This window comes from Girardinichthys multiradiatus, chromosome 18 (assembly GCF_021462225.1).
Source record: "Girardinichthys multiradiatus isolate DD_20200921_A chromosome 18, DD_fGirMul_XY1, whole genome shotgun sequence".
NCBI classification, from domain to species: Eukaryota; Metazoa; Chordata; class Actinopteri; order Cyprinodontiformes; family Goodeidae; genus Girardinichthys; species Girardinichthys multiradiatus.
Window position 1 is genome coordinate 18,496,528 of NC_061810.1, and position 18,859 is coordinate 18,515,386.

Below are 18,859 nucleotides of genomic sequence, written 5' to 3' on the forward strand. Positions count from 1 at the left end.
AAATTACAACCTAACCTCACAAGCATGTCTTAAGCAATACAGAAATCTCACAGCAGAGTCTGGAGGTTTTCGGACATTACTCTTGATTCTAATCACAGAGAATCTATTGATGAAATCACCAAGCAACCAATATCTGATATTACTGCAACTATAAATTTGCTCAGTCAAGGAACAGAAGTATGAACATATTGTAAATAAATCCATGCATCTCTCCAGTTGGACAGGGAAAGAAAATGCAAGAGGGATTTGTGTGAATTCACTGCACAGATTTTATCAGACCCTAATATGATGCCAGACGTCTTCTGACAAACCCAATGAAGTGATAATCTGTGACTGAAAGGTATTCATAAAAACACTGGCCTTAAGCTGCACGGCAAAGCTATGCTAATGGAGGGGGACATGCCTTACTGTCTACATCACGTTTATGATGAACATAGAATGTATATCTGGCGTCAGTAGGAATATTTAGGCATTACTAGTTCCAAAACTAATTTAAAAGAACAAATGGCGTTTTTTTAAAATAGATAAACTTTTCCATGATCCGTTGCAGATAATCAGATTTATTCCTAATTGCAAACAGCTCTAAAATGTTTGGTCATACAATCGGTCCTCACTGCCAGTTGTTTTATTATGTGCTTCCATCTCAGTCATCTGCTAATGTTCTGGAGTTGGTCTGTCTTTGCTTTTTTTTCCCTTTATAAGAAATCAGTTTGAATGAGAACATAGTAGCAGCTTGAGAACTTTCCTTAATCAAGCCAACTCATATCTCTCAATTTCCATCTATTCAGTCTGGATGTGCAAACCGCTATTTGGATGGGATGGCGCTTTCTACTGGGGGAAACTAAACAGGTACATTATTTATTTATATGTTGAATAGTTTGAATAGTTTTAGAAAATCAATATTTTATTCTGCTGTTTCAGCTGATTATATTTTTCCTTTCATTTAAACAAAATAATGAAATGCAGCAGTTATTTTTGTCCATTTTTAGGTGTGTTTCACGAAGTCAGAACATTAAATACTAAAATTACAGATGCATCTAAATCAGTTAGAAAAGCGCTGAAAAATATGTATTTTTATTTCAGCAAATCACTTTTTTCCTTTCCTAAAAATCCCTCCAGCTCACATTTTTCTGAAAAAATGAATTTGATGTTTCATTAGCTGTAAGCCATAATCGTCATATCCTTCCTTTCTTGTTTCTAAATCAAGTGACCAAAGATAAGCCCTAAGTAGAAGCACAATAAGAGAGAAATGATTCCTTCGGGTCATTGATTGTACAAATTTATTTACCACTTCTTAAAAATAAGGCAGACATGCAACAAGGCAAGAATCACACCTAACAAAACTGTTAAACTGTCAATACAATACAGCATTTGTTTGTATGCACTTGAATTTAATAGTTATAAAAAGAAAAGAAGAACGTTAAGACAGAAGAGACAACATATCTTTCATTCATTGTTTCAGCAGTCTTTCCAGACATGATTGAGGCCTTAAAAACACATATATAAATATATATTGACCTTTAATCAAAATCAAATGTAATCAAACATCAAAAAAAGAAGAAAAACATTCATAACTTTACTCAAGGTTGATAGAAATGATTTTATACATTCAGATAACTTGTATGAATCATCTTCACAGTGTTTGTGAAATCTACAGCAGTATTCACATTGAGCTTTATATCATGGAAAGTAGAGACACACTATACTCCAGCGTGGGACATAAGCCAACTGCTGGAGGGACGGTGAGACGGCGTGACAGAGTGAGCTGCTTTGGAAACATGTTTTATGTGAAGGAAACGCTTTACAGACAGTTTTGTGTTTAAACTAAACAAGCAGCAGCCCCAGAGGTTTGGAAACCAGCCCAACATGGCTGACAGAGGTGTTCTACTCTGTTACATCACTATTTATTTCAAACATCACTAAATCAGTGCACAGAGCAGCTGAACTTTACTTTTAAAGAGCAGAAGTTATCGAAATTGGCTTACTCTGAACTTGACAACAGAGGGTAGAGAATGTTGAGGCAGATCTGTTCATTTTGGGGCAAAAAAAAGTTTCCATACAAGAGAGGTACATGTTTAACATGTATTCTCCGTCCATGCGTTTCCTGGACAGATTTACTGCATTCTCACTGTATTTAAAGTGAATTGGTGAACATAAAACTGCTCTGGATTATTCTAGCCTCAGTAAATTACAATTTAGTAAATCCTACAGCAGGGTGGTGGCTTTGTAACCCTTCCAGGCTGACAGATGTCAATGACTTTTTTCTCATTTGTTCTTCAATTTCTTCAGATTGGGACATAATGTATTGCTGAGATCTTTTAGCCTACTTCCTGTTGTAAGACAAGTTTGATTTAGGCGATTCCTTAATTTTACAGGTCTGGCCGTGTTCAATCACATCTGCCCTTATTTATGCACATCTGAAACATTAAGTGTCACAAAATCCAGAATAAAGCTGTAAGGGGCCAAATACCTTTTCACAGCATGTAAAAGAACAAAGAAGCCCATCTGTCTTCTATTCAGCCTGTGCTACATTTCTAAAACACAGTCAGACTGGACTTTGGCGTGCACAGCCATGCATAAATATTGGTCATAAATGTGAAATAAAAGAAAGAAGGAATGTGTAAGTGCAGAAGAGGAATGATGATGCAAATATTATGTATAAGTAGATGCAGATTGTTCTTGCAAAAACAGCTAGAAGCACAGTGGGCCATACTGTGTTACTACCACAGGCACCGCAGGTTTTTAGCTGCAGGCCAAACTACAACAAAAAATGGAAAAAAGTTGACTCTAAAGTCATAGAATGAGGTTTAAGGCATATTTCCACAACAGGACCCAAGGTAGTTTTCTGGGGCCATACTTTACCCCTTCCTACATTTCCACTGCATTTACAAGGAAAAAATAAATGTTCAGGGTAGAAATTTTACCACAAACATTTAGGTGAAGTTTTGTGGGGGAAGAGAGTGCGAAGAATATCTAAATTTGTTCATTTTTAGAAAAGGAATGTAGGAATTCCTAGTCTGCCTAATCCTGTTAAACTTTGATGCATTTACATCATGCAGTGGAGTCTGCAGTGACTCTACTCCAGTTTTAAAGTGTAACTGCTGTCTCCGAATAGTTGTTTTGAGTGTTAGATTTATTTTTTAGATTTCAGAAAATCCCAGCTATGATTTTTGCAATGGGAGAACCTCCCTTCCACAGTCAGCGGCTGATCAAGCCATTGTTAAACACTATGCTACTGTCGGAGCAGTTCAGTGTCACCAGATGTAATTCGCAAGAATGATGGTGTTTTAGATCCCACAGTACAAAAGTAGCCGGGGTAAGTAGAAAGGAAAAATATCTTCCAAGGGAAAGCTGTTCTGGGTCTTGTAGTTAAAACGCACCTCAAGAATATGACTACTTCAAACAGAAAAGAAAATCAATATTGTTCTGACAGAAAGCCAACAACCTGATCGAAGGGTGACAAATTTAGTCTGGCATTTGGGTTTGGTAGTTTTTTTTTGGTTAAGGATGGCTCTGGGCCAGCTCACCACTTTGTAGCTCCATGTAATACTCCAATATTACTCATTAAGCCCAAACTACTTCCATTGTTAACCTATAAATGCATTTTTAAGAATTGTGGAGATAAATAGTCACAAAAATGTTCAGTTATACATTATCTTCCTTACGATATTTGGAAATTAATATTTTAGATTTTATATATTTATTTTATCAGTTCGAATAATTTCATAACAAGTTAAGAGCTGATGGTCATATATATTATTTATTAGAGTCTTATCATCCCATGTTCGAGAAAATTGCTTTTAAATTAACATCCTGCCCAAAGAGGAAGCTACATGAACAGCGCCTCGTTGAGACACAGCTGTTTCTTACGGCTGAATATAGCACCCTGACTAAACTGAGTGATTTTTGTTTGTCAAAAAGTGACTCTTGACACATTTCACTTTGCACATTCAGCTCACAAAGATCAAATGTTTCACTCTTGAAGAAAATAACAAAGATGGACTTATTGAAAAGCTACGTTTGCTGTTCAGTATCTAAATAACAGATGTTCTCCCTACTGCACCATAGCATCACTAAAAGTCTTACATGAAATTAACTGTAAAGGCTGTAAGTTCATAAAGCAACCTCAGAATCTTTTATGGTATGCACTCCATGATTGAGCAACATTTGAGCTAAAACTGTTCTCTGTAAAATGTGAACTAAATTTCTGCAGATCATTTCTCCTTTGGGAAAGTCAAAAAAATAGAACAACTCACCAAGATTGCAAAAGAAGGAAAATTTGTTACCATTGACTTTACCAGCCTCTTCTCTTACTGGTCACATTAGTTCAAGAACACTTAAATAGAAAAAAGGTTAGTGATAAAAAATTAAGTGGAGGACAAAAGATGGGATAAAAATGTTGCACATAAGAAAATAACATCAGTCACAAAACATCTCAAAAAAGAGAAATGTATTTTAAGGATTAGCCAGAAGTTAGCCTGAACTGGATTAGCTTTTAATCTGACTCTTCTCTGATTGTACTTTGTCAGTTTTTGTAAATTTAACATGTTTGCATATAAAGTGGTATAAAATAGTCAAATCTACAGGAGCTTCAAAGCATTTCTTCACATTGTATTCCAGCTATTTACCTAGCAACAATAGACTGCAAGAAATAAATGTATTCATGAACTTTCCATCGGCTCATCTTCATCTTTCCTGCCACTAAAGGTTCAGTCTCATTATTGCAACAAGTCTTGCGACGAGCTTCTTTTAAATGTGACCCAGACTCAGTCATCATCATTTTTTTCTGAAATTTCACAGTTCCACAGGTCGGCTTTGATAAGTTGTTGAAACAGCTGCTTTCTGAGCCAAATGAACATTTCCATGTTGTTTGTTTTAGCTGGGTAACTTAAGTACACTCATCCACCTTTGTATTTTCTTTGTGGTCCACGGATGAATGTGTGAAACTGTATAAGCAGGTGATGCACACAGGTAACAATAGGTACAGTACTGTAAACCTGGATCAATACTTCATGTTAGTAGGACACAGTCTGTTATTGCCGGTTTCTAATTTTAATACTAAAAATACTGCATAACAAGTCTTCTTGGTTTAACAAGTCAAGGCTCCATCATCACCAGCGTTGATGTCCACATGTGAAACACATAACTGGTCTGTGCACAAAATGATCCGCAAACACGAGCCTCTCTGTCATTCCAAGTTTACATATCAAAGCTGGCTTTGCAGAACCAGCAAGTGAGAGAAACATTAGGCGATCCACTTCACACCTACTTACCAACTCGGCTCTGTGACCACCTCCTGCGGTGGTTTAGTTGTCTAACTTAACTCAGCCCATTTGGTTGTGCATAAAGTAAAAGTAGAGGAATGTGCTCCATCTAAGATGAATTTAACAGTAAATGATTCACATCCATGTTGGTATCTGTGTTGGATCTGATCTCACAGGTAGGTGGTCGCCTCTCTGTTCTCCTTCTCTTTGGCCTGAGCCACAGCAACGTTGATGCACTGCAGCCACTCCTCAGTGTGTTTCTCATCCTCAGCTTTCAGCACATATGTCTTGCTGTCTGTAAAGATCTCGAAGGCCCTTGGCAGACCCCGATCCCTGCGTTTCTTAGCTACTACCTATGAAGACAATGGAAGATCAGGAAGGAAACGAGAAAAGATGACAACATCTCTATGCTGAGGGAAGCAGCTGCTGTCACTTCTGTGATTCACATCATTTAGCTTCGTCTGAAGCCTCAAAATATTTGAGGTTGTAGCATATCTTCTAACCCTCTTTAAGCTTTGATTGCTTAGCATTAGGTCTACAAAATGCTAACAGATATCACTGTGGCATGAAATAAACTTATAACCCTAGAACATTTCCACAGTTTGTCAAGTTACAACCACAAAACGCGATGTATTTTATCAGGTTTTATGCGACAGACCAACACAAAGTAGCTCACAAGGTTGTGGAGAAGTTTCAAAGCAGGGTTTGGTTGTACAACAACCCAAGCTTTGGACATCTTAAGGAGCACATTTTAATCCAACATCTGAAAATGGAAAGAGTACAGCACTACAAAAAACTTACCAAGACATGGTTGTCCACTTAAATTTATAGGCCAGACAAATAGCGCACTAATTAGAAAAGCAACCAAGAGGTAACTCTGGAGGAGCTGTGGGGGTCACAGGTGGGAGAAAACTTATTAGTTCTCTCAACTAATTTGGCCATCAAAGAAGAGAGGCCGAACGAATAGTTTAAAGAAAACCCTAAGAATCCCAGTTTAGAGTTTGCCACTGGTCATGTATGGGACACAGCAACCATTTGGAGGAAGACACCATGGGGTCGTTTGAAATCAAAATTTAACCTCTTGGCCTACATGCTAAATGCTATGTGTAGCAGAAAATAAACATTCCCAGTAACGATGAATACATTATCACAATGGTGTAATTTGGTTTTGGTAGCTTCATTACGTGAGAATTTGTTTTTTTTCCAGCATAGTTAGTAGAGCTGGTCAGAGTTAATAGGAAGATGGATGGAAATAAAACCACAGCAATCCTAGAAGAAAACCTGTTTGAAGATAATACACGTGCACGCAACAGGTTTTATATTTATATATATTTATATGTAAATGGTAACTATGTATAGCTTTTCTGGCAGGAAAACACCCCTAAACACTGAGCCAGAGCTACAATGAAATGGTTTTTATTGAAGTATATTTATGTGTTAGAATGGCCCAAACAAAGTCCAGAATCAAATCCAAGTGGGACTCTGTGGCAAGAATTGATGTTCAGAGATGCCCTCATTCCAATCTGAGGGAGCTTGAGCAAAAATGGGGAACATTTTCTTTCTAGATGGGAATATATAAGTGCACACCATATTTTTTCCATTTAAAATTATGAGACACAAATTAGAATCATATATAATTTTCCTTCAATTTCGCAATTTTCCAATATCTTTTGTTGGCCAGTCACAACAAATCCCATCTACCTGAAGAGTTATTAAGGGAATAATTGAAAAATTGATATTTGTGATCTAATGGGATAAAATAGTTCAAGTAGTATGAACAGTTTTGTAAGGGGCTGTACACCGACGCAGTAAGGGGAAACCTCGTCTGAAGTTGCGGCAGTCAGGATTAATGAAAAACCTAGTTATTAGTCACCTTGACACTCTGTACCTTGCTCAGCTCAATTGGGATGTCATCCAGCTCATCTTTCTGTAAATAAGACAAAAAATATGATTACCACAGGCAAATCACTGAAGTGAAAAATGCTACTTTTATAAATAACTTGTGTGCTTTTGGTGGCACAATGTCTAATGCAAACACCTGAATAAAGAGTGGAAAAGTGAAATCTACATTGGTTTTTCTCCAGGGCAGAAAATGTAAAGGTTGTCCTGTCCACCCCTGATCCGTTTAAATGTGGGTTGCGTAGCGGTGTGGATGTTGAATCACAGTCATGTATTCTTACACCACCGTTTATTATGTGGCTACAACCACAGCATACTGCAGGGTCCAGTGCAAGAGTCCACATCCCCACATTACACCTGTTTATATTTTTTTGTAAACCTCATTTTGCATGAATTATTTATTGCATATCAGCCTTTTTTCATGTCTTATTGATCCTAACACCACTCATAACAACACCCTGTCAAGTTACATTTCCCTTTTTGTCTGCTTGGTGTATTTCTTTGTATCAATTAGTAAAAACACATTTATGTTTTTTTTTCTTTGTCAAACCAAAAAATGTGTTAACTTTTGTCTTACTGTGTCAATAATAAAAACTAATGGCATCAGAAACTGACATTAATCACATCCAAGTCATATAAATATTGCAGAAAGGACACAGGTTTCACAACGACTGAACATAAAGTATGATTGTTATATCATACCACAGAAAAAAATACATTCCAAAAGGTTGTAAGATGCAAATAAATCAATATATTTAATTATATAACTTTATATTCCCGATGACAGTTTAGCTTTTTGGCATATTCTGCAAGTGAAGGAATATAAAGATCCTTTTACTAATGATGATATTTGATATATATGATATGATATTTCCATCTGTCTCAGAACAGCAGGTCTTGCCAAACTGTGGTCCAGCCCGGCCTGGGGTTTGGCTTCAGTCCTTGTCTGGTCCTAATTAAAGAGCAAATATGGGCTTCAGGGGAGGTCACTCTCTAGTGGGTTCCAACTTACAATGCAAAGACAAGTTCACCTTTCTATTTAGGAATTAAAATATGTTGTAAAGTATCTATCTTCAAAGATGAGGAAAACTTTGGTATGTGTCCAATCTAAGTGATTCAGCATTTGTATTTTTATGTAAAGAGTTAGTAAACATTGACCTGATTACATGTGTAGTTCTCTCTGCTTAACCATAAACTACTGAATAAACACAGTATTTAGTACTTTACATCATAAGGTTTTTCATTCATTATACAATGCCTTGCTTATTTTTTTATAACCCTTTAACCTTTTCATATTTTCTCACATTACAACCACAAACTTGAATGTACTTTAGCTGGATTTTATGCGATAGACCAACACAATATGGCTCATAATTATGGGGTTGTAGGGGAATGACACATGCTTTTACAAATCAAATTCTAAAATGTCTGATGTGCCTATGCAGTCAGACCCATTTACTCTGATATCCCTAAATAAAATCCACCACCAGCATCCATTGAGCTGACAGTGACACAGCAAACATGTGGAAGAAGGTGCTCTGGTCAGATGAGACCAAAATGGAACTATTTGGCCTAAATGCAAAACCCTGTGTGTGACAGAAAACTTACTCTGCCCAGGACAGAGCATCCACACGATAAAACATGGTAATGGTAGCATTATCCTGAGGGGATGCTTTTATTCAACAGGAATACAGACTTTGTTTTATATTAATAGCATGAAGATTGGAGATGAATACAGGGAAGTCTTGGAGTATAACCTGACAGAAGCTGAAAAAGACTTAATGTACCTTGGCTACAAGGTTAAGTCCCAATGAACATGACAAAATATGCAAAGGTTTAAGAATGAGAATAACTTTGCAAGGCAAACATAAGGGTGTTTCAAGTTATCATTACCATAAACTTAAATAAGCTGCAAATCTAATGCCTGCATTATCCTTTTTTGTAGTTGCTCCACTTTGGAAGGATTTCACAATTGTTTTGGGGAAAATTGCAATACAAAACCTTCCCTTTTCAGTTGGGGATAAATCATTTCACAACAAACCAACCACCTCCAGAACATGCTGGCAGAGACAAGCCGAGCTCCGAGAAAAAAGGCTCACGATCTTCTCAATGTGTGACTGCTGCAAAGCAGAATCTATCAACATCTGGATGGCAGAACAAAGACTATTGTTTAAAGTGGGGGGTAAAGAGAAAAAGAGCTCAGTCCTTTTTCTGCCTGTGTTTCAACCAATGCTTATGTTTTACAGATGCCCAATTATAATATTGAACCAAAAGGTATTTTGACAGCAAACATGTGACACCCACAGGTCACTCACGGTTTTAAATGTGAACTATATAAGCTGAAACCTAAAAAATAACCTGACATACACATTGTTAATACTTGGGCTAAAAAGATTTCATAAAATCAAATTTCATTCTTTAACAAACTTTCACTCAAATCACTCTAGTGTCATCCATCAACTGCCCTGGTTTTGGTTCAGGCTTGCGAATCCAGACATGGAAATTTATTTTCTTTTTAAATAAGAGTACTGCTCCTTTTTATTTCCACTCTGTCCTTTCAGAGTGTATCTGCTGGGTAGGTCATCACTAACCTTTGTAGGGAATTAGTCACTCAGTCATGCACAATGTGGTGTATTAATCTGGATCTCTATCTCTGTTTGCTACTTCTGCATAAGGATATCTGCTCTACGTTTAAGAGGGTGTCTTTGACTCATGCCTGAGAGGATCCGGCCTAAAATTTTCAAAGTTGGCCAAAGTTTACTACAGCAGTACTCACCTCATTGTCCAGAGGGACAATTGAGCTTTTCAAGAGGTGAGGTTTTTACTGTTTTATCCACAGTTTTATTATAATTCAAATGACCCGGAACATTTGAAATATTGATCGTTTCCACAGTAAGATGCCAGGAACAGTAAGTGCGTCCATCTGTTAAATCTGTGTGTGTAGGTAGGTCGATTTCACTTTTTCACTGCCTACGTACAGATTTGCCCCGGCGGAAGAGGAGCTGGTTTCCTGCCAAGGTGAAGTAGCGGGTTTTCCAGCGCTTGATAAACTTCCAGCGGACCTGCTTCTCCTTTAGCTTTCCTTCAATCAGAGGCTGCCCCTCCTGGTTCACAACTAAATGGTCAAACAATCACAGAGCAAGAAACTTAGAAAGACAAATTAGGGTTAAGAAGTAATCAACCACATTTTATTTTCACTTTACTGCTGAAAGCATTTGAATAAATGCATTTCAAAACCCAGCCATGGAGTCTATGAGCTATAAGCAGTCAAAGTGATCAATAACAGCCATGCAGAAATGTTTTTTTGGGTATTATTATGATTCTATTTACAATCTGAGCATCAAAGCTTTGAGAAATCAATGAAGATACCTGCAAAATACCTGCTAAACATGAAGTGTGGAACTAATTATAATGTAATCACTTCATGCACATCACAAAAATAAAGAAATTTTGCACATAAACTCCTAGCATCAAAATCAACTTGGGTGAGCATATAAAATGTAGTAAAAAAATAACAGCTGAACTCTTTGGGAAACAACACGTTAACTAACTCGCACTTTCTAATGTTGTGGGATTACTGTAATATCAATGACTTGAAGCAATAAGATCAGAGTGTGGCATGAGAGCCCCAAGAAGAGTAGCAAGCAAGAGATTTGGAAATATAGAGATGGAAATGGTTTCAAACCCGAACGCCACAGCAAACCACTTAACCTGTGTGAGTCAGTTGATGTAAAACAGTAGCAACTAAACGTGGCAATACAACAAACATGAATCTGTATGTAAAACATAATAATCTGGTGCACTTTTCCCAACTTTTCCCGACAATCCACAATCACTGTAATGTTTAATCGTTTAATGTGCCAGACTAAAGTAGCTACAGATTCGCACATGGCCTGTTGAGGCATCTGCTCTTTTTCAAATGGAGTTCTGTTGTTTTAAGTTTGCACTTTTTGGCAGTTTTGTCTGTTTTCCCTGTCTGAGCCTAATGATTAGTATTTTTTGAAGGGCAGTTTTGTTTATAGAGACTTCATAATCCATCGTATTAATTGTTTTTGGTTATTTATTTATTTTGGATATTTGTCTTTCAGTGTTGAATGTTCTTTAGAAATTAAAGTTTATTGATTTTTAATTTATGATATTTAATATTATGCCACTATCATTATATTAGTTGAAAATGGTCTACAAACGACTATATTATCGTTTATCGCAATAAATTCTTGGACAATTTATTATCCAGCAAAATTTGCCATCCCTAGTTTAGGACTCAGAAAGTTCCACAGGTCAGAGTCATGGACAGTAAAAGCTGACTGTCCAAAAGATGTTTTTCTCAGAGGCACTTTAATGTTTCCACTGGAGACTCCTCGTGTGATGGAGTAATCTGCTCTGACTGGGATGCTCACTGAGAACAGAAGTGGGCTCGCTTGTGCAAACATTTATACATTCATTTTAAATGACAAAACTTTATGAAAATGTAGTACATTTAACTTCTGCAGAACATGAAAGTGGTGTTGTCCAGTGGGGTTTCTATCTAGAATCTTCAAAGCTCTGTTGTAAATCATTCTTAGTGGTTTGATTGTTGTGGCTGTTGCCTACAACCAGGAGGTTACACAATAACTCAGTTGAGAAAAAGATCATGGCATGCATAAAAACATTAGCAGCAGGAAATAACAAACAATCTCTGATCATTCTGAAACTACATACATTTGCTTTTGCCAATGTTACAACCTTTTTGATATAACTTTCAAAAGTGAGGCGTGTGTCCATAATTTGACCAAGACATTTCTCCTTCTCAACCTGCACACTGTCTTGACCACTGACTTTTTTTCTTGTAAAGCTTTGTTTTACAGCACTAGTGGCCTTCATTTTGACATTTTTCTTTGAAAGTAGGCAGACAGGAAATGGACTGAAGAGAGGGGTAAGACATGCAGCACAGGTTGCCATGGCCGGGACTCCAACGAGGGGACAGTGACCTCGAGGGCCGAAGCCTCTCAATACATGGGTCACATGTTCTCCCGCAGCAAGTTTTTAGATTATAAAGTAAAACACTGTTTGTGGCTGGTTGTATTTAACAGAATGCATATGCAAACATTATAAATCTGACACCCATTATTATCCATTCATTGAGCTCTGTGACTTACGGCAACAGTATCGATATGAAGCTGTTGGCTTTTCAAGAGACATGTAACTTCCAGTAACATATTTTTCTTTATTATGAAAACTATTTTTTTTCTTTACAACACACCGTGCTTTTAAATTTTTATATTTTTTATAAACATAATCATTTTGAAGCATTGTGAAAGCAGCTGTCCAAGCTTTAGGACTTTAGATGCAATAATTTCATCACTTTAGAATAAAGACTAAGAAAGAACAATGACTATATCTTTTTGTTCAATCTTGATAAGCGAAGTTGTTTCAAAGGACATGCAGATAATTACTGCAAGGGAACAGGATATTTTTTCATTCTAAACTTTCTGGCACTCTCTGATGATTGAACCTTTCTGCAGCTGTCTTGGCAAAGGAAATAAACACAGAGGAGAGGACAAAACCTTAATCAAAGGTAATTGCAAAATGAAAGATTGCATGCAGAAAATATGGCAGCCTTGCTAAGCAGAATTTAGTCTAATCATAGTTCAACTTTTACTCCAATTGGAGAATGTTTAATATTGATTCTGAAATAGATTGTAAAAGAAACCTCGGAATCTGAGAACTTGGCTACATCAGATCAGTTTACTTCCAGGTATAGATTATTGTACCTTAACAGGAGGCTGAACATTAATTGTGCCAAATCAACCCTCAGCTTTAAATCCACATGTATGACAACACAAATAACTTATTCACCACATACTAATATATTCAACATGACAATATAAATTTTTTTAAAGTTGAAAATAATTAGAGAAATTTCATTTGTATTAATATTTCCATTTGTATGTATCTATATATATATATATATATATATATATATATAAATATTTGAATAAATATATGAATTGCAAAATGTTTAAATACAAACTTAGAATTTCAGTTATTAAATAATGCAGTTTATGTGCAACTGTTCAATATGCTTCATTTTTTCCTAATGTTTTGCATCAGCTACCTGCATTATTTCTGCACTGGATTCATGTCACAGATTACACCAAATATGTGTAGAAAGACATCTCCACAAAGTCCAGCAGATCCAAGCCTCAGGGAGCAGTTGCCCTAGTTGCCACAGCAGGTGCAGCAAGAGAACAGGTCCTGACAAGATTATGGGCAATATCTGACTGTATCATGAAGTAATCACATTTTTAATAGTGTTTTAAAATGAATTGTGCTTGTTTTGTTCATGCACTGCTGGATTACAGCTGTGTGTTAGCTTACTACCACCTTCACCCCACTGAGCGCAACAGCCAAGCAAGAGATTCAAGCGCGTCCCTCAACAATGTTGTGTAAAAGGGGAAGGTCTTCCTCAGTTTTTTTGCCTTCTGGTTATGACCTTCTGTATGTGATGCATCTGTTGAATCATTTCACTAAGTTTGTGCTATAGATAAAACAACAGAATTTGTAACAGTTTTGTTTTTTTATTTGAGATTTATCTTGTGGGGAAGTTATTTGCAGAAAAACAAAGCACATCTCACTGGAATAGAGGATGAATTATACCTTCGGTGACATCTCTGCTCCGTTTTGTGTAAAACTAGCAGCTTATCAAGTGACGTTTTTCAGTTTTCTGCTCCTGCATTATAATTATAACCAGCTTTCAGTAGATGCAATTCTTGTTCGCAAAGACCTCTGGTCTTTCAGCATCTAATGCAATTTTTTGGCTGTAGTTTACATTAAAATACATACATTTGGGTGAATCTGTCTTAAAAAATAATACCTCTAAATGTGGGTATACCAACTCAGCACAGAAAGATACTTTTTCTTCTACAGCCCTTTTTTAGGAGCAGATTCTTCTTTGTGTGTAGTTTGGGAATTAAACATTGAAATAGCCCATTTGGCCTTGTGATGTCTCCCAAATCTTTCTATTTTAAGATTTCATGTAAAGAGAAAAGGCATCGTCACCCAAACCCTGGTTGAGTCCACCCATCCCACTTTGACATATGCAATATGCTCCATCCATCCTTCGTTCCCTGTGACCTTAAACAAGACATTTGCATTTTGTTAGCCTGGAACATCAAGGAAATGTTAAAAAGGCATTAGCAATTATTTTACAATCTACAATACAATACAACTTTATGTATAAAGCATTTTAAAAATAACTCAAATGGCCAAATTGTTGTACACCGATAAAAGAACAAGTAAAACACACAAATAGGAAGACAAAAAAGTTGTAACAAGCATAAAAACAATTAAATCAATAAAAACAGTAACAATAATGACCAGTTAATAAAACAATAAAAGCTAACAGGAGGCAAACCAGGAATAGGTGGCTGTTTGTTCCACTAAACAGTTGTATTGGTAAACTGTTTAGTTAAACCAATAGAAATTTAGGAAAAAACACACATTGACATTTTTAACTCCATTCTCTTCATACAACAAGGATGGCCAGTCCCTCTGCTCCCAAAGAATGCCTCCCCAAACGTCTGAACACAACCACAACAAAGAACTCAAATAACCTAACCGTTTGGTCTGTAACTCAATCATACATCACACAATATCAACATTTTTCTTTCATAAAGTAAAGGAACCCCTGGTCTCCATTACAGAGGCCCTTAGCAGGACTGTGCATGAGGTACTGATGATGATCTTCGGTGAACTAAAGTGGAATAACAACCTTACAGTATCTGAATCTACCGTGTGTGTACATTATCTTCTACTCTCAGTTTAATACCCAGCCTAAATCAGATTTTTACTAGGCTGTAAACATGACAACTTCTGCTGCAACATCTAAAAAAGATCAAGCGAACAGAGTAAAATAGTTATTGCTTTTACCTCAGGCAGTTCTATTTGGCCAAATCTTAACAGCAACAAAAAGCTTCCTGTTTTCTGGCTTCTCATTAGCAGCCATCAAACATCAGAACAATGTATGGTATGCAGATTTATAGCAACTCATTACTGACACTCCAGTTCTTTCCCAAAAGTATCCCCAAAAGTATCCCCTACTCTTTAACAACATCTTCTTTAGATTTTTCTTATATAACTAATAACTTATAAGGATTCTTAACTCATCATTTACTCTTTTGCGAGTTTTTCTACAGGAAAGAAATTTAATAAAATTACAGAGGCTGTCATTTTAGTATTATATCACCACCCTAAACACAGTGTGTGGTTTTTGTTTCTGGGTCGAGAAACATTATGCAAATATTAACATAACAGAGTATATTTAATGTAAAGGAGTTTGAGTGCTGGCATGCCACTGCGCCATTAAATGCCAAGAGATGTACCATGCGTGACACACAGGTGGACTGTACAGTCTTTACTAATCAGGCTACTTCTGAAGACAGGTCGTTGCACTGGTTTTTTTTTTTTTAGGGGTATGAGGCTAAAGGGCTTGAATGCAAATGCATTGTATATTGTTTTTATTTTCATTTGTAAAAAAAAAAAAAAGGAAAAGGTTTGTCCTTTTCCTTCCACTTCACAGCTATGTATAGCTATGCACTATTTTCTGTTGAACTATCACATAAAATCCAAATAAAATACTTTGTGGGTATTATGTGACAAAATGTTAAAATCTGAAAGGGGAGTAAATAGTTTTACTTTTCACTTTGTTGCGAACCTTATAGTGAACCCTGAATGAATGGTGGACTTGGATAGTAAGTCTGCCTCATGTAAATTGGTGCATTACTGTATATCGGAAGCAAAACAATACACAATGTCGAGAATACATTTACATATAAAATCATACATATACAAATCTGAACAAATTTAGTGTTTTGGCATTTGTATTCATTCATTACACTCATACCCATCAATAAAATCCTTCATAAGTCACTTAACTAGCACAAATAACTGACCTATGTGATTTAACCTCAGTATATGTACATCGAATTCTAATAAATATGTTAAAGTTTTTGGTTGTAATGTGACAAAATGTGAAAGTGATTATTATCTTGGCTTTATCAGGAAAAAGGTTTTCATTGAGAGGAGAAGCTGGAACACCTTAATCAGGATTGAGTCAGGATGGCAGAATGTGCCTACTTTTAGTGTCCCTGAACAGCACCAAAATCAACCTGGCAGCCACTCTGTGGTTAAGTTTCCATAACTGCTTTGAGAAAAGATTGGTTTCCATGCCGGAATCTTGAGTGAAAACATCCCTCTGAGCTCCCCAGAGAAACAAATCTTTACCAAAGATAGACGGTGAGATGACAAGAAATGAGAAAGCAGTGTCTGAAAAACCTGTGCTTAATTTAGAGAAGACAGTAAAATGTGGTATGCAAGGTAGGGGGTGTAATTTGACAGTTCAGGACATGAACCAGCACAAAATGCCTGATGAGCTGTTTTACATGTAGAAGGGTCTCAGTTTTTAAATTTCCATCTTCTCTGCCTGTGTGTGTGTGTGTGTGTTTGTGCTTACCTGTGGCCTTCTCAGGGTTGTTACACATGAAGCAAAGCCAGTTGCACTCCTCCTCACTGTACCCAAAGAGGTCAAAGAAACGGACCTCCTCCAGCTGGAACTGAAGGTTGTCCAGGTCCTAAAGGCAAAAAAAAAACACACACAGTGTAATATCAGAGCTTCCTCTTTGTGTTGTTACAGCCTAAATAACCAAGGTCGAGGGGTTTTGCCTAGGGATACAGATAAACCAGGGTCATATGTGGATAAAACAGGCATCTGTGAGGTCAGAACATAAATATTCTCATATAGTGAGAGTGGCTGAACACTTTCGGCAAATAGAGACTGACCATGATTAATAAAAACACAGAGTGTGAAAAGTGAGATAATGTAATTCAACCTGGAAAGACTCACAAATGAGAGAAACACAGAGATGGCAGTTAGAGAAGTTTATTAGCTGATGTTTGATTTCTTTTGGCGCTCAGACTCCAGTGGAAGACATGGATGTTGATAACGACATGAACTTGAATAAACATCTCAGGGTTAGCATTAGAGAAGTCTCTCCCCCCCCCCGGGATCCTGATACTGGTGGTGGAGTGGAGGCCTGGGGAGATAAGGGAGTCGGAAGGAGCTTGAAGCCTGATGGTGGAGATGGGGTGGAGGAGGGTCGAAGGTCGGCTGAAGAGCAGGAGATTCTGCGTATGAAGGTCATTTAAAGCGAAGCCTGGAGGGATGATTGGCTGAAGAGGAATGTGGATCAGGAGTTGAATGGTTCGAGCGGAGAATGTGGTGGAGTTGTTAGACAGAGCGGACCGGAAGTGGAGGTGAGTCTTCCAAGTTGAATTTTCGTCAAAACTCCAGAAGTCCATTTCAAGTTAAGTAATTTCATGTTTCCCATTAAAAAAATCCAGACTTAAATTTTATGATTTTTCAGTCAACTTTACGGCCATCCTTGACAGTTAAAGTATAAAATGTACTATACAATCCTATCCATGGAACATGACTGAAGAACACAATCCCTAAGCTGGCCTAGTATTCAGCAGTGTTTTAAAATATGAACTGCTTTCTTAGCATCTAGAATCATGGAAAATCTGGAATGTGTTATCCTAGGTAAGATACATTTTATGATCATGAAAATTCATGTCTTCCTCTTTTGGAAAACAACAAGAAATAGAGTTGGGGAAACTTTTTTTCAAATTGGCTAAATTATCTTAAATGAAAAACAAAGGCTTGAACACTGCAGGACTGATTTATTTATTGTGAAATTTAGTAGCACCAGGGTGACATATTACCTGGAAAATCATAAAAGCAAACTCCATACCTGTTCAATCTGCCTCAGACTGTGTAGGAACATACAGGTCCTTCTCAAACAATTAGCATATTATGATAAAGTTCATTATTTTCCATAATGTCATGATGAAAATTTAACATTCATATATTTTAGATTCATTGCACACTAACTGAAATATTTCAGGTCTTTTATTGTCTTAATACGGATGATTTTGGCATACAGCTCATGAAAACCCAAAATTCCTATCTCACAAAATTAGCATATCATTAAAAGGGTCTCTAAACGAGCTATGAACCTAATCATCTGAATCAACGAGTTAACTCTAAACACCTGCAAAAGATTCCTGAGGCCTTTAATACTCCCAGCCTGGTTCATCACTCAAAACCCCAATCATGGGTAAGACTGCCGACCTGACTGCTGTCCAGAAGGCCACTATTGACACCCTCAAGCAAGAGGGTAAGACACAGAAAGAAATTTCTGTACGAATAGGCTGTTCCCAGAGTGCTGTATCAAGGCACCTCAGTGGGAAGTTTGTGGGAAGGAAAAAGTGTGGCAGAAAATGCTGCACAACGAGAAGAGGTGACCGGACCCTGAGGAAGATTGTGGAGAAGGGCCGATTCCAGACCTTGGGGGACCTGCGGAAGCAGTGGACTGAGTCTGGAGTAGAAACATCCAAAGCCACCATGCACAGGCGTGTGCAGGAAATGGGCTACAGGTGCCGCATTCCCCAGGTCATGCCACTTTTGAACCAGAAACAGCGGCAGAAGCGCCTGACCTGGGCTACAGAGAAGCAGCACTGGACTGTTGCTCAGTGGTCCAAAGTACTTTTTTCGGATGAAAGCAAATTCTGCATGTCATTCGGAAATCAAGGTGCCAGAGTCTGGAGGAAGACTGGGGAGAAGGAAATGCCAAAATGCCAGAAGTCCAGTGTCAAGT

General features: G+C 37.2%; 1 protein-coding gene across 7 annotated transcripts in view; it reads right to left on the reverse strand.

Moving 5' to 3' along the window:
• Window positions 1-1,263: 1,263 nt before the first annotated feature.
• The window catches only part of veph1 (ventricular zone expressed PH domain-containing 1), a 106,542-nt gene continuing 88,946 nt past the window's right edge, over window positions 1,264-18,859 (reverse strand). For 6 of the 7 annotated variants that reach the window (XM_047391000.1, XM_047391004.1, XM_047390999.1 and 3 more), the window contains 4 exons: window positions 16,657-16,774; window positions 10,142-10,278; window positions 7,138-7,191; window positions 1,264-5,617 (listed from right to left, as the gene is read on the reverse strand). In XM_047391000.1, coding sequence (XP_047246956.1) covers window positions 5,435-5,617; window positions 7,138-7,191; window positions 10,142-10,278; window positions 16,657-16,774 — 492 coding nt within the window. In that variant the 3' untranslated portion in view covers window positions 1,264-5,434. The remainder of the gene's footprint in view (window positions 5,618-7,137; window positions 7,192-10,141; window positions 10,279-16,656; window positions 16,775-18,859) is intronic. The other variant, XM_047391006.1, reaches the window with a different exon arrangement.